The sequence below is a fragment of the Pan paniscus genome, chromosome 9 (assembly GCF_029289425.2).
Source record: "Pan paniscus chromosome 9, NHGRI_mPanPan1-v2.0_pri, whole genome shotgun sequence".
In the NCBI taxonomy this organism is placed as follows: Eukaryota; Metazoa; Chordata; class Mammalia; order Primates; family Hominidae; genus Pan; species Pan paniscus.
This window is the reverse complement of record NC_073258.2, coordinates 33718516-33735540: the sequence shown is the minus strand read 5'-3', so window position 1 is coordinate 33735540 and position 17025 is coordinate 33718516. Positions and strand designations below refer to the sequence as shown.

The 17025-nt window shown below is 36.4% G+C and overlaps 2 protein-coding genes across 13 annotated transcripts in view; one reads left to right on the top strand and one right to left on the bottom strand.

The window, feature by feature from the left end:
• Positions 1-15508, bottom strand: part of ELP4 (elongator acetyltransferase complex subunit 4) — a 274679-nt gene extending 259171 nt beyond the window's left edge. For 5 of the 6 annotated variants that reach the window (XM_008955877.5, XM_034932357.3, XM_034932358.3 and 2 more), the window contains exons 1-2: positions 15212-15506; positions 5080-5115 (exon numbers count right to left, since the gene is read on the bottom strand). In XM_008955877.5, coding sequence (XP_008954125.1) covers positions 5080-5115; positions 15212-15434 — 259 coding nt within the window. In that variant the 5' untranslated portion in view covers positions 15435-15506. Of the gene's footprint in view, positions 1-5079; positions 5116-15211 lie in introns of all 6 variants that reach the window. The other variant, XM_003830413.6, reaches the window with a different exon arrangement.
• A 54-nt stretch (positions 15509-15562) lies between these two features.
• Positions 15563-17025, top strand: part of IMMP1L (inner mitochondrial membrane peptidase subunit 1) — a 77332-nt gene continuing 75869 nt past the window's right edge. For 6 of the 7 annotated variants that reach the window (XM_008955880.5, XM_008955879.5, XM_008955878.5 and 3 more), the window contains exon 1: positions 15563-15700. The gene's annotated coding sequence lies outside the window, so the exon portion shown is untranslated. The remainder of the gene's footprint in view (positions 15701-17025) is intronic. The other variant, XM_003830415.5, reaches the window with a different exon arrangement.

Genomic DNA, 17025 nt, shown 5'->3' with positions numbered 1-17025 from the left:
CAAGTATTTTAGGCCTTGTGATTCATACAGTTTCTGTTACAACTAATCAACACTGTACTTGTGGCACAAAAGAAGCTGTAGACAATGTGCACATGAATAAGCACAGCTGTATTCTAATAAAATTTTATTTACAAAAATAGGTGACCAGCTAGCAGGCCAATTCCTGCATAGAAAAAAGCTCAGAATTTTTATTTTCTTTTTGAGACAGGGTTTCGCTCTATCACCCAGGCTGGAGTCCAGTGGCATGATCACTGCAGCTTTAACCTCCTTTGCTCAATCACTCCTCCCACCTCAGCCTCCTGAGTAGCTGGGACTACAGGTACATGCCACCACACCCAGTTAATTTTTGTATTTTTTTGTAGAAACAGGGTTTTGCCATGTTGCCCAGGCTGGTTAGCTCAGAATTTATTGCATGATGTAGAAGAATAATATAGCTTAGCAAATTCAGAAAGGTTGAAGATGACTGACAAGAAATACTATAATATTCTGTGAGGACTATTAAGAGTGCTTAGTTTTTGCTATTACAGGAAATAATATGATTTAAAATTATGAAAAGTGTGGTGAACACATTCTAAGGTGGTCCCTATGATTCCTGTCTCCTGGTATTCATGCCTTTGTGTATCTCTTCCCCTTGATTGCAGCAGAATGTGGAACTTGCTTCTAACCAAGAGATTATGGCGAAGATGATGGGATGTCATTTCTGTTATGAAAACCTATAACATTTTGCTGAGGGACATTCTCTCTTCTTGGTTTTGAAGGAATAAGACACCATCTTGTGAGATGCCCTATGGAGAGGGCAGCCTCTGGCTGCCAATCAGCAAGGAGCTGAATGTTGTAAACAACCACATGAGCTTGAAAGCAGATAGTTCCCTTGTCAAGCCTTCAGATGAGAACTCAGCCCTGGCTGACACCTATATTGTAGGCTTGCTGAGGACTCCGTGGGAGTGTGCCTAGATTCCTGACCTACAGAAACTATGAGATAAATAAATCTATGTTGTTTATAAACTGTAAAATTTGTGTTAATATTGTTACACAGAAAAAAGTAATATAAAAGTACACTGATAATAGGTTTAATTATCCAAAAGTGTATCATTTATCTCCCATATCTAGAATTAAAATTACATAATTAATGTAAAAGATTAGTTTAAAAAAACACATTGATAAATGTCACCTATTTAGAACTTCTATTAAACCTTTTTGATGCTCAGTATCTTTACAAATAAAGATCCTTTATTTAAAGAGACTGTGTAAACTCTAAATATTTATGCTATCAATTAACTTTTGAAACTTTTAAGGTGTTCCAAATTTACCAATGTAACAGACTGTCAGAAAGTAATATAGATAAAACATCTCAAAGCCTATTCCAGTACTTAAGCATTAAACATTTTAAGAAAAATCTATCTTTGATTTTAAAATCAAATTTTATCTTTGATTTTAAAATCAATTTTTGATTTTATTAATTGACAACCATCTTAAATTTTTAAAGTACACAGTGGGGTCCCTTAGTTCTTCAATTTATTCCTCAGAGAATTTCCTTTCATCTGTTCACATGTATTTATTTTGCTATATTCAGGTCTAGAGTGGACTTATTTTAGGTTTTTCTGGCAGTGCTCATTAGCTCTAGTTTCCATAGTTAAATTGCTACTGAAGCTGTAAATACAGTACTCTGAAAGCCCACACTCATGCACAGGTATGCTTCTACATAAAACTGCCTTGGTAAATGAATAAACTATTTCACAAGAAAATGGTTAAAAAGTTGGAAATCTATAGTAAAATGTTATTAATGTAAATAATCTTCATGTTTTAATTTTCTCTTACTTCTGGAATTTAAAGTTTTTCAGTGATGAGCAATATAGTAATACCATAGGCTCCTAAACACTGAACTAAAATCCTTGTATTTTTATATTTTGAAACTATGCTTCCATATCTTCAAGTGGATTTAATTCATTGTACAAGTCACATAGACTTGGGAATGAAGAAAAGTAGAGAACTGGGGCCAGATGCAGTGGCTCACACCAATCATCCCAGTACTCTGCGGGCTGAGGCAGGAGGACTGCTTGAGGCCTGAAGTTTAAGAACAGCCTGGGCAATATAACAAGGCCCTGTCTCTACCAAAAAAAAAAAATTAATAAATAAAAAATTAGCAGGGCATGGTGGTGTGAGTGCTGTCCCAGCTACTCAGGAGACTGAGAAGGGAAGACTACTTAAGCCCAGGAGTTGGAGGCTGCAGTGAGCTACGATCATGCCGTTGCAGTCCACCTTGGGAAACAGAGCAAGACTCATCTCTTAAAAAAAAAAAAAAAAAAAGTGGAGAACTTCATCTGCTAATCTAATCTAATTGGACTGGTAAATATTAAAATGTTTGATAACATACAAGTGTTGTCAAGGGTGAGATTAGGGTAAACTGATATAATTGTTGGCTGAAGCATATGACAGTATAACCTTTTGGGAGAGCAATCTAATAATAGCTACAAAATTTAACATGCTGCAATGAAGCAAGTCTATATCTTACAGTTTATTCTAGAATATTTACATATGTGTGCAAAGGTTATACACAAGATTATGCACAATAGCATTGTTAGTAATAGAAAAAGATGGAATTAATTTAAATTTTTCAGTAGAGAACTATTACAATAAATTATGGCACATCTATATAATCAAATCCTATGCAGTTGTTAACAAAAATGAAGTAGTACATCTATATAAGTGTACATAAATTGAGGTCTAAGATGTATTAAGTAGATAAAGCAAGGTGTGAAATGTTCCCATGTATATTACTTACATGGCAATATTTGGGTGGAATACCCAGGACACTGTAATTTCAAGGAACGGAGGCTGAGGATCCGAAAAAGCAACCTAATTTTCTTTACAAACCGTTTTGTATTTTATGTATTTATACCAAACGTGTAAATAATTTTCTCAATAGACACCTTCAGACATTCTTTATTTACCATAAGATACAGTCTTAAAAATGTAACTGAGATAATCATTTCTAGAATTTCTTGATCACAGGTTATTTTTCTCTCTTATATGTAATGTTAGGAATAATTCTGTCTTAAATAGTACTTTAATGACTCATGGGTGACATAAGTATCTCATAAGACATATTTTACTTAGCTTTTATTAAAAATTGTCTACTATCTGGATACTCAGGCACTAAACTCTAGGTAAATTTCCAGAAGATTATATTGTATTGATGTAAGTAAATGACTGGTAAGAAGTTGGCAGGTACTTCACAGCCAAGAGCCAACAGGGAAATTAATGGCTGAGTTGAGAGAACACAGGACCAAAATGATTAAATGGCATAATTTAAGTAAACTAATATATTACATTTTTAATAGCAATATGCTACAACTATATAAACTGATCTAACAAATACTGTACACCTGAAGATGTTTTTAACCACTCCCTATATATTGATTTATATTTTAAAGACAAAACTTTTTGACTGGAATGGAGAAATGCTGATCATGTGAAATAAGGATTTTTACAGTGCTGCAACTTTGATCCTTATTGTGCATGAATTTATCAAGGATTCCTTCATGTTGAGAAATCTGAAAATCCATTAAAAGAAAAAATCTCCATAAATGTGAGTTTTACTTTACTACTTGAAACTGCAATAATCTAAAAAGGGATGTAATTCCTATTTTACTGTTTATTGCTATTAAACAAAACATGTGAGAAAACTTTAGAGCATAGTTACAAAAAAAATGGGTTTTGGAATCACACAGAATTCAAGTCCTGGTTCTCAGATTAACTGTGGAATAGTGGGAAAACTACCCCATCCTTGTGAGCCTCATTTCCTCATGTATAAAAGGGAGATAACATGAAGTATATTTAGTATCTTCTGAGGTTGTTGTATTAAGCTAAAAAAAAAAACATAATGCACTTTGCATAATGTATGACCAACAGTAAGAGTTAAATAAAAGGCAGCTCTCACTACTAATATTATTACTCTTTAATTATCCAGCATAGATGAGGAATAAAATGTTCTATATAACGTTTTCCTTTACTAGACAAATTCTTACATACATGCCAAATTTTAAGCATCACCACTTTGTATTTTACTCACTCTTGGGGAAAATTCTTCCAAAATACTTTTTTTGTTACCTTAGGGGTCAATAAATAGAAACCAACCTTTTTGGTGCCTGGTACTAATAACTCTGTCTAGATTAACATATTTATTTTATAGTCCCAGTATGGTGATTTCAGGTCATATTACATTTGGAATACTGTATTTAGGTTGGGGCATGATTCAGGAGACAATGAATGCCAGACTAGAAGGTGCATAAAAAGAATAATCAGAACAGTGAGGTGTGTGAAAACCCTAACATATAAAACCAGGTTAAGGAATAATGTCTATTTAGTTTGGAGAATATTTGAGATGAAAAAATAGGTATTTTCAAATATTTTAAGGGTGTCACGTGAAAAACTACGTAAATTTATTCTATATTATATCAGAGGACAAAAGTAGGAAAAATAGATATGTTACAGATACATGAATTAAATATTAATATGGCTGCTTTGATTATATAACTGACAAGGTTTATTTCAATTCCGAGATTCTGTGACCTATATATACTAAAAAAGAAGGAAGGCAATTATGGTTATATACTTAAATTAGGACTCTTGCCACTTTAAAGATGAACTAAAATATGATTTACTACTTTGTTACTTTTGTTTCAATAAAAAGATAATGATAAAATGATATGATATATACGATGGACTTGGTATTTCAATTTCCCAAATTGATCCCTGTAATAATCCCACTTTAAATACTGAGGTTCTCCAAAAAAATCAATTCACATTAATTTTAGTCTTTTTTAAAAAATGGAGCACAATGCACTATGAACATTTTTAAGTTATAAGAGCTACATGTTCAGATATATTTGCCTAATTTATTTCAAGTTCAGCTCAACATTAGAATTTAAAATAGAACTTAAGTCAATTCCTCTCTAATTTATCTTAACTTCTGTCGTGTTAGTGATTTAAATAATTTTGGAATGGGAATTGGATAAAATGATTATGCACAACAGAAAACAATGATAGAGGAGAGCAAAGCATGTATTTTGTACTAACCAATTAGAAGAACTGTTCCAACGGCTAAACCTCCACCTGGAAATGAAACAAAACCAGAAGAAAATTAATTTACCTTTTCCATTACCTTTAGCATAAAAGTTAGGCTTTATGAAGGAAAGGCACTTCAATAACTTTAAAACAGTAGTTGTGAACAACATTTTAATTACCTTTGCAATACTTTGCTCAAGGTGCTATTATGAAATAATTACATATTATATGTAATTACACACTACACATTACAATTACTTTTCTTTTTTTTTTTTTTTGAGATGGAGTCTTGCTCTGTTGATCACGCTGGAGTGCAGTGGCACAATCTCCTCTCAGCTCACTGCAACCTCCCCATCCTGGGTTCAAGCGATTCTCCTGCCTCAGCCTCCTGAGTAGCTGGGATTACAGGTGCCCACTACCACGCCTGGCTAATTTTTGTATTTTTAGTAGAGATGGAGTTTTACCATGTTGGTCAGGCTGGTCTCGAACTCCGGACCTCACATGATCCACCGGCCTTGGGCTCCCAAAGTGCTGGGATTACAGGCGTGAGCCAGTGAGCCACCAGGCCCGGCCTAAAATTACTACCATAATATACTGTACTATCCTCCTTTCTTCTATGATAGAACCACACAGCATTCAACATAACTGTGGTTAAGGACTCCAATAATGTTATATTTAGCACTTGTTAATAAATTAACTCAATACTCAAGACTTAAATGTGTACAGTAACTTAACTACTACAGAAGTACAACAAAGATTATTATAGAAATTCCACATTAATATTTATCTTCAAATTTAGTAAGACTGAGTAAAGATCTGATAATTAAAGTTAATTCTTTTTTATTATGAATAATATACACAAAGTCTGGACATGCTCTAAATATATTTACAATTTAATAGGAATGTATTTGCCATTTCAAACAAAAAAAGAATATCATCACAAAATACATTTTCGGTATTACTAGACTAGTGTTCTTTTAAATATCTGAATTAGGCCGGGCACAGTGGCTCAGGCCTGTAATCTTAGCACTTTGGGAGGCTGAAGTGGGTGGATCACTTGAGGTCAGGAGTTCAAAACCAGCCTGGACAACATGGTGAAACCCTGTCTGTACTAAAAATACAAAAAAATAAGCTGCATGTGGTGGTGCATGCCTATAATCCCAGCTACTCAGGAGGCTGAGAAACGGGAATTTTTTTTTTTTTTTTTTTGAGACAGAGTCTCACTCCGTCACCCAGGCTAGAGTGCATTGGCACAATCTCGGCTCACTGCAACCTCTGCCTCCCGGGTTCAAGTGATTCTCCTGCCTCAGCCTCCCGAGTAGCTGGGATTACAGGTGCCCACCACTACACCCAGCTAATTTTTTGTACTTTTAGTAGAGACGGGGTTTCACTATGTTGCCAAGGCTGGTCTCGAACTCCTGACCTCGTGATTCACCTGCCTGGACTTCCCAAAGTGGTGAGATTACAGGTGTGAGCCACCGTGCCCAGCCTGAGACACGAGAATTTTTTGAACCTGGAAGGCAAGATTGCCGTGAGTTGAGATTGCACCACTGCACTCCAGCCTGGCCAACAGAGTGAGACTCTGTTTCAGAAAAAAAAAAAAAATCTGAATTATGGTAATATAATCATGAAATATATGAAATACATAATTCAAATGGTGAATCATTAAAAATCAATTTAAAAATTAATTTTATGGCTAGGTGCAGTTGCACACGCCTGTAATCCCAGCACTTTGGGAGGCTGAGGCGGGCGGATCACCTGAAGTCGGGAGTTCGAGACCAGCCTGACCAACATAGTGAAACGCCGTCTCTACTAAAAATACAAAAGTGGATGGGCGTGGTGGCCCATGCCTGTAATCCCAGCTATGCAGGAGGCTGAGGCAGGAGAATCGCTTGAACCAGGAAGGTGGAGGTCGCACTGAGCCGAGATTGTACCATTGCACTCCAGCCTGGGCAACAAGAGCGAAACTCTGTCTCAAAAAAAAAAAAAAAAAAGAAAAAAAAGAATTAAAGAAATTAGCACTACACTAAGACATTTGAGTACTTATACTTTGCTCTTCACTCCATTTGTAAAACTATTACCATTTTGATTAATGTCTCAAACACAAATTCACTTAAAAATTTAAAAAATGAGTATCAAAGAGTAGAAATGTATTTAAAGTATTATTTTAAAAATACTCAAAGTTGGGCCAGGTGCGGTGGCTCACGACTGTAATCCCAGCACTTTGGGAGGCCAAGACGGGTGGATCATGAGGTCAGGAGCTCGAGACCAGCCTGGCCAACATACTGAAATCCAGGCTCTACTAAAAATACAAAAAAAATTAGCTGGGCATGATGGCCGCCGCCTGTAGTCCCAGCTACTTGGGAGGCTGAGGCAGAAGAATTGCTTGAACCCAGGAGGGGGAGGTTGCAGGGAGCTGAGATTGCACCACTGCACTCCAGCCTAGGTGACAGAGTGAGACTCCATTAAAAAAAAAAAATTACTCAAAGTTGTTGGACAACTGGAGTCAATGTTAATTGTTTGTTTTTTGTATACAAATCTGAAAGAAACATTTAGAACACTAATAAAGAACTTTCCACAAAAAAGTTTTGTAGTCACATTTGTCATACAGAAAAACTTAGTAACAAAAGTTCCTTTGATAGGCTGGGCACGGTGGCTCACACCTGCAATCCCAGCACTTTGGAAGGCCGAGGCAGGCAGATCACATAAGCTCAGGTGTTCGAGACCATCCTGGCCAACAAGGTGAAACCCTGTTAGCCAGATGTGGTGGCCCGCTCCTGTAATCCCAGCTATTCGGGGGAGCTGAGGCAGGAGAATCGCTTGAACCCAGGAGTCATAGGTTGCAGTGAGTTGAGATCATGCCACTGCACTCCAACCTGGGCCACAGAGCAAGACTCTGTCTCAAAAAAAAAAAAAGTTCCTTTGATAGTGTTTATTTTTTGCCTTGCAAAAAAGCATAACTATTATGTGTTAAACAGTTTGAAATCTGGTAACATACATGCGCCTAGAATAATATGCAACATGAGACTTGTGCTAAGCGATTTACAGTGAGGCTAAACATCAATTTCATGACAATATGTAGAACATTTCAAACTCTTAGGGAAGGAAATAATGAAAAAACCTAGTATATTTAAATGTTTTAATGTTTAAGTTTATATATTTACAAGACTTTATATTTTAAGTTCACATTCAGACAGGTTCCTTCATATAGCATTTAAAGTCGTAACAGACTACATAGGATAACTTTTATCTTCAGATGAAAAGATAAACATAAGCTGAAATGTACATCATGATAGCCATCAAAAAGGATCAGGTCCGGGGGCAGTGGCTCACGGCTATAATCCCAGCATTTTGGAAGGCCAAGGTGAGCAGATCACTTCAGCTCAAGAGTTTGAGACAAGCCTGGACAAAATGGCAAAACTCCATCTCTACAAAAAATACAAAAATTAGCAAGGCGTGCTGCCACCTGTAGTCCCAGCTACTTGGGGAGCTGTGGCAGGAGGATCAATTGAGCATGGGAAGTTATGGCTGCAGTGAGCAGCATTCGCACCACTGCACTCCAGCCAGGGTAACAATGTGAGACCCAGTCTCAAACAAACAAATGGATCAGAACAAAGGGTTTGCTTTGGGATAAGATTAGACTAAATGTTTAATTTCACAGTGCCACACTAATGTTATAATTCATTTGAACATCTTATATCACACTTCCTTACTTTCCTACTTTCCCTTAAATGCAGAAATAAACATTTAATTACCCAATAGCCTTTTTCTGTACATATAAGGAGATGAATTGATATAAGCATACAAGAGACATTATGGTGTCTAAGCTAGAGCAGGCACTATTAAAAAGTTTCTTACTTTAACCTATTTCCTATAGGGAGGATTTAGGTTTCTCATCTAACCTCCTGAGTTACATTTACATCTCCTCAAATAAGGAATTTATATAAGGCCTCCACTGGGACAGACAGAGAGGCAAAGATTTTTTATTTTTTGAGACCGAGTCTTGCTATGTCCTCCAGGCTGGAGTGCAGTGGTGCAATCTCGGCTCACTGCAAGCTCCGCCTCCCGGTTTCACCCCCCATTCTCCTGCCTCTGCCTCCCAAGTAACTGGGACTACAGGCACCTCCCACCACACCCGGCAAATTTTTTTGTATTTTTAGTAGCGACAGGGTTTCACGGTGTTAGCGAGGATGGTCTCGATCTCCTGACCTCGTGATCCGCCCGCCTCGGCCTCCCAAAGTGCTGGGATTACAGGCGTCAGCCACTGCGCCCAGCCAGAAGTAAAGATTTTTTAACATTCACTATGGGACAATGAGAACAGATCACATAACAGTTTTCCAATTACATGAAGTGATTACCAAGTAGAGGTGTCTGGCCCAGAAAGGTACTCAGAAAGAGCTACCTTTACCATTTTGGCAATTCCTTTTTTTTGTGGGGGGTGGGGACAGGGTGTCGCTGTGTTGCTCAGACTGGAGTGCAGTGGTGCAATCATGGTTCACTGCAGCTTCAACCTCCCAGGCTCAAGCGGTCCTCCCATCTCAGCCTCTGAAATAGTTGGGATTATAGGAACATGTAACCATGACTGGCTAATTCTTTTTCTTTTTTAATTCTTTCATTCTTTGTAGAGACGGGGTCTCACTATATTGCCCAGGCTGGTTTTGAACTCCTGGGCTCAAACTAGCCTCCAGCCTTGGCCTCCCAAAGTGTTGAGATTACAGGCATGAGTGACCACATAACCTAAAAAATCTTATGTGTATTAAAATTCTAATGTTTAGAAAATTTGAACATTAAGACATAATGGGGACATATTAAAATCATTTTTATCAACCAAATATCTTCTCAAACTTCTTTTACAGAAAGGTAAGAAGGTTCTATCATGTAAATTCACTAGATTCACATTTAGATTGGCTGTAGTAAAGTTTGGTCATTGTGAAGGATAGTTGTGGGGAATAAGATGTAACTCATTAACTAATTTAAACTTATTAACTAAAGCTTTTAAAAATCAAGCTTTTACTCTATGTGTTTTAAGACAAATAATTTGGACCTATACATATATATATATATATGTGTGTGTGTGTATATATATATGTGTATATATATGTGTGTATATATATGTATATATATGTGTGTATATATATATATATATATACATGCATACAGCAGCAAAATTTCTCTATTCTTCTAAACTTGAGTTTAGTGAGACATGATCTCAAAACATTTCCACAAGATACCTTTGTATAAGGTATTTTGATGTCTCTTACTTGATAAATGGAAGGTCTAGCTGTATTTTAACTTAAAAGTTTGAATGTTTGTAGCCATGCTCCAACCAAAAAATAAATAAAAAGCTAAAACAACCAACCAATCACAACAGAGTATCCTGACATATTCTTTGAAGGCTGGCTTTTAATTTACTTTTAAATTTAGTAATCCATTAGTAATTTTATCTAATTCCAAAAGCAACATAGACTTCACACTAATAGTTACCAATTAAAACTGAAATATCTTTTCCCAATACAATGTATTACAGATAAGTAATAGGGTAAGCAAACAATCATCTTATTTTTGTAATGAAAACAGGCAAGAAAGTAGTAAAACGGCCTTGTTTACTATTTCCTCTCCCCTTTCATCCTAACTTAGAAAAATTACCAACACACTTTCTAAGTCACTAAGCAAAATAAATTCTTCTTTTTTTGAGATGGGGTCTCACTGTCACCCAGGCTGGAGTATAGTGGTGTGATCACTGCTCACTGCAAACTTGAACTCCCCAGGCTCAGGGATTCTCCCCCATCAGCCTCCTGAGTAGCTGGGAGTAGAGGTGTGCACCACCAAGCTTGGGTGATTTTTGTATTTTCTGAAGAGCCAGGGTCTCTCTATGTTGCCCAGGCTTGTCTCAAACTCCCAGGCTCAAGCAATCCATCCATCTTGCCTTCCCAAAGTGCTGGGATTATAAGTGTGAGCTACCACACCTGGCCAGCAAATAAACTCTTGTTTTTACTTCTAGATGTCTTTAAGATGTATACTTATTTCCATCTTACTAAAAATAAAAGTAGAGTACTTTATGTACACAAAAGAATACAAGAGGTTGAAAGGTTAAAGAATCATGACTACTCTTCAATAATTATGACACAATTATTGGCTGGGCAAACATGAGAATCAAAATAAAGGTTTGAAAGGTTAAAGATACTCAGCAAGCTTGATATTTTAGAGAATTAATTTCATCAAGATTTCACATATTTTAAAAATAGGCATTTTTTCTTAAAACCAGAAAAGATATTTAATACTTAAGAAATAATATTAGAAAATTTAAGATCTTGCAAATGCCAGTATCTTCCACGATTTTTAAAATCATAAGACAACGAAAGGGCTTTTGTTGTTGTTTCAATTCATGCAGTAGTAAGACAATTACATTAGTACTATTAATATTTTAAAGGAACAACATTCAATCCCCATACTCTCCCCAATAGAAACCTCTGATTAAGCTATACATTTTGGGTAAATGAGGTCAAATTAATACACTAGAATATGAAAGCCTTTCTTCAATGTTAGAGAAAGTAAAAGGGAAAAGAAATGAAAGTCAAGAAAGATAACAGTGATTTATGCCAGTCCTTTCCAGACCTCTATATAAAGGAATAATTTTGCTTAAAATTACAAAAAAGTATTTCTGGGAAAATGCAATGTAAAAAACAAGTTCATATTGTTTCCTTGGATCATAGTAATAGCCTTAACTACTTAATTAATGCTGGATCTCAAATTTAATTGCAGTTATTTTGATAACAACTCTACTTTTTCTTCCCCAAGCATTATAAAACATAGTGACTACTCTTCATTATGACACAATTATTGGCTGGACAAACATGAGAATCAAAATAAAGCTAGGAACTGTGAATAGTTCTATAGATTAAGTCACATGAAATAATTTTACATAGCAATATAAAATACATTTTTCTTAAATATACAGCTAATTACATTGGTTGGTAAAATATCATAACCAAGATTGTGTTAAATATGTAGTCCAAGCTCAATGTATATTATCCCATGCTACACATTAACATAATAAAGGAAATAAGCCCACTAGTGTTTACTTTTTGACATCAATGTTAAACAATGGCTGCTACCATTAAGCTTCTTTCAGGGTACTCTTCCTAGACTATTATTTACCTCAAATCCCTATCTGACATTCCCTTCACTATCAAAATTTAACAGCACAGAGGTCAAATCTGCAGTTACCCTTCCTTTAAGCATTTTTCTGGAGGATGAAGTTGTGGTTAATTCTTCCAGGTTAGATATATGGTTCTATGATGGAGTATACCTTTTACAGGGAATGGGGTTGGGTGGGCTGGGCGGGGGGTGGGTAGCGGAGGGCAGGGGGCATTTCTGCCAGAATTCTTTAGTTGCTATAATCTTTCTTTGGAAACCCCTGGAAGAGAAATGGAGTACCTCTTCAATCGATGGAATATCGATCTTTCCTTTTCCAAAATATAAGTGTTATTTACATACAGTGTCCTCAAATAACAATATAAATATCCCAGAAGGGCAAGGTTGAGAACATGGGTTAGATAATCTGGGAATTTAAACAATTTTAATGTGGCTAACTTGGGAAATGTATATCAATATCTCATAATACAATTAGGTTGTCAGAACAAAAACATTATATATTAGGTCATTTGAAAAATGCAGATATTGAAAATTTTCAAATTCATGAAATGCTTTGGAATAAGTAATGGAATTATCAGTGTATCATCAAATGACTAACAATTAGCATGTATGATGCCTTTCAAATATATTTTTCATCTATGTTTAAAATTACAATGACGTCACGGTGGCAGTAGTAAAATGTCACCGTACTACACGGAAGCTATAATATTTACTTGTTACACAGTAACCACATAATATATTTAGGCAATAATCACAATATTACAGTATAGTTTTACCGTTCTAACACCATAACATCCTATTATCATTACCTTTTGTCACAATATAGTCATATTAGGCTTGTCACAACTTGAGTCAAATAACATTTTCAAGTAATAACATAGTCTAAATTGCTTATACAGAAAATCAGAATACAAAAATGTCATTAAGAGGTTAAAACTAAAATACTTCTGGACATATTTATTTTTCAAGATGTAGTCAATTCTATTATAACCTCTTCAACTTTTGTGCACTTTGAGAATTCACTGCATACATGCAAAATATATTTCAAAGTATTCAACAACCAATACTGTTTCTACCATCTTAATGAACAGTAATTTTTAGCATAAGCTTGTTACACTTAAATACCCTACTAGAGTCTCCCATTCCAAGCAAATACGGAAACTTTAAAAATTACTGTTCAAGTTTGTATCTCTGAAGAAACACGTATAGAAGGTGCTTTGGGTTCTCTTTTTGGTGGGTACTTTAAGAGACGATAGTTAAATCATTAATCCGAGGTTCAATAAATGGTCAATACCCCTGGAAAGAATACGTAAAAATTTCAGACAGCGGTAGCCTAGTGCAAAGAGCACTAAATTTGAAGCCTAACAATCAGTACACATGGTCACTGGTTTTGTGAGACTGTTCATATCACTTAATTTGTTTTTAGAGCTCAAACATGAAACTCCATTCTACATGTTTCATAATTTCTTGTCTCAGTTTTTTTCTACACATTATTTTTCTTGTATTCAACAACTTACTGAGAATCTACTAAGTGCCAGGAGGTACACTAGGAACATTTTGTTATTCTAATAAGGAACTGAAGACATTATAATAGAAACATAACCTTTTTGTTTGGAAAGTTTTAGTATCAAGTAAATGAAGTTACATATCCCATTGAATTAAAAAATATATAAGGCCTAGAAATAGCTACCAAACTTAAAGTTCAAATGTAAGAGGATATCAACTGAGGCTCACAAGGGAAAAACGGTGGACTATATATTTGCTAACTAGATATTTTGAATCACTTCTGTTTACAGTACCATGCAACTCAGGAGGAAACTATATTTGAAACAATTAAGTGAAAAATACTTAAACTTATCTAGAAATAACCGGGAAATGAAATGAGAGAATCAAGAAGCCATACTCTTTCTCATAGGTTGCTTGTCTTCTTACTTTCTCTGCACTAAACCTATGAAAAGCCTACTTTGAGGGGAAAATAACCGAAAGAAATGTCAAACGAAGTACAAGAACAAGCAATGAGTTATATTTTATGAAAGTGTACAGGATTTAACAGACACATATCACACACTATGAAAAAAGTTATGAAATGTAAACACAGACGGGGTTTTAATGAAACAGCATTCAGAAATTAATCTAGAAGCTTTATTAACACAGCAAATCTGTCCTGCCAACTTAATCTGGTCATTCCTTTCAATATAACAGTTATGAAACAGCATATTCTTCAGCAGGCTTCTCATAAAAAATTCCAGAGATTTTAAAGGAAAGCCTAAGAACTAGACTTTTCTCGTTAAAATGTGAGTTAAATTTAAAGATGTCGTATGGAATGTAGCAGCAATCAATACTGGGAAGCAAAATGTATATAGAAAAAATAAAAAATATATACACAGATTTAACGCAGACACTATCTAAATATCAACGACAGGCTCAAAATACTTTATAAGGATTATGTGTCAACATAAGCCTTTAACATTCGCTCTCTTAAAGCCAAAATGTTTTAAGATTTAGAACCAGAGAACAGGCAGTCTGACGGTCAAAGAGGGGAAATCATTTTTTTCCAGCATCTTCTAATGAAGTCTGTCTCTCACAATTATAAAAACTTTTGCAGGCTGGTCTAAACCGTGAGGGGCCTGGAGAAAGCAGAAGGGAGGTATCCTGAATGAAAGCCCAACCACCTCCATAAATTAATGTCTTCCCTTGACTAGAAAGCATTTCAGGGTAAAAAGCATGTACGAATTCCTCCGTAATATGAAAAGGGGTTGGAGGGCAGGGAATGAAATAGAGAGCGGGGGCACTAAAGCATGTTTAGTTAACAGCGCTCAGAAGTCTCCACACAACCCGTATTCCCCTCCATCTCAATCAGACCAGGCTATTCTCTCCTCCTCCGAAGGTTTAGGGGTCAGAAAGAGATGTGGGGTCAAAGTGGCTTCCCCGACAGGTCCCCTCCCTAAGTTTCCCCTCGGCTGAGCCCAGATCTCCGCTCTGAACCGACCTAAGAGCTGGTCTAGGGCTGGGAGCCCGGTTGATACCAGCAGCTGTCCATTCCGCACCGACGGTCGCGTGCCCGCAATGGACACCAGTCGAGGGCCGCTGTCGTTGGTCCCGCTGGCTCTAGGACCCCTCCTCTGGAAACTGGTGACGTTGTTCTTGCTGGCTGTCGCCACTGCAGACCCAGTACTCGCGGCAACACTACCGCAGGTTGCCGCTGCCGCCATCTTAGAGCCTCCAGTGTTAACCCAATAGGAATTCTGGGAACGCAAACACCCGTCCTATCAGAACCAGGGCCAAACTCCCGCCTCCTCGCCCCAACCGCGGCTCTCGTAACCAATAGGACTGAGACGTCAGTCCCGAGCCAACCAATCGGAAGGCGTATTGCTGAAAAGTGCGCCCTACGTAAGGACGGTCGACTTCGGCGGGGCCCAGGTGAGAAAGGCCCACCTGTGTCCTGGTTGAGGGTCTCCAGGGTTCTTTGGGGCCCGAGGTAGGTAATATCACGTAACGTTCTTCTCCTTTTGAGTGCCTTCATTCACATTGAGTTAAAGAAAAGGTTGGTGAACCGATAAACCCTTAGGGCTTATCAAGCAATTGCTAGCACCTTTCTCCGCTGTGTGTGAGGATACACTTTTTTCCTGCTCATTTATCTTCTGATTTCTGATAGAAAATTCACTCCGCCTTCCCCACGATGTCTTTTTCTTAATTTTGTGTTATATGGAAAGGATGGGATCTCTTACCTTAATGAGTTGGTTGCTGAGCGTCTGGGCTTAGTTCGTTAGTGCCTAGTGGTAGGTGGTTTGGAATTAAACCTTAGAGCGAAAACTCTTGAACTTTGAGGCTATCTGGTTTTCCTGTGTCTGACAAACTATAGCTCTCTGACAAGTTCCGATAAGAAGCTTTTGTTAATTTTAATTAGTGTTTCTGGAAGTCTTGGATGTCTTTCCTAAGCGGTATAAATGACAAGTGTTACTCTGACAACCTTGTTCACACATTTAATTGTCGTTTGCTGTTAAAGCAGCTGCAAATAACAGAAAATACTTAGGGTTTCTTTCCCCCAAAAAACTGCTAGGAAGAATTAGAAGTATACCTACTTTATTTTATGAACCCTGAATCGAGAGTTTATTACTAAAATACGAATTTTATGTGTGGAAAAAACATGTATTTTGAGTTGTATTTTTGTATTTAATTTTTTTCTCAAAACTGAGCAGGACAGTGGGTAAGTGATGTTTAAAGGCAATCATGATTGACAAACGTCTAAATTAAAAAGGACTCCCAAATCATTACCGCACTACTGAGTTATTGACTTTGACAGTGATCTGTGATACCTTTTAATTAGAGCCAAACCTCATTGAAATTCTTGCCATCGAATTGTTTTAAATCTCACTGACCTGTTGAAATTTTTGGGCTGATTCTGTTTGATAAATTGAAATTAGTATTGCTAAATAGTGACTGGAGTTTTTCATTTGGGGAGGATTTTTGTTTGCTTGCTTGTTTTTTAGAATCATGTTTAGGAAAAAACCCTGTTCACAATATATCAACTGGAAAGCTTTGATCAAGGTTGCTTTCATATTGAATCTTTAAGTTACTCAATAAATAGCTGTTGAGTGATTACTGTCTGTTTGGACTTAATCTTGTCATTTTAGACCTATGGTAGTAAAAATGGTCTCACCTGGAGGAGATAAAATTAACACATAGAAAACAACATAGTACTTAAAATGAACACATTAAATAGCATGTGCTAATTTTATCCTGTAGTAAATAAGCACTAGGAAGACCAAAAGAAAAAGTGACAAAGCAGTCCAATATCAGATA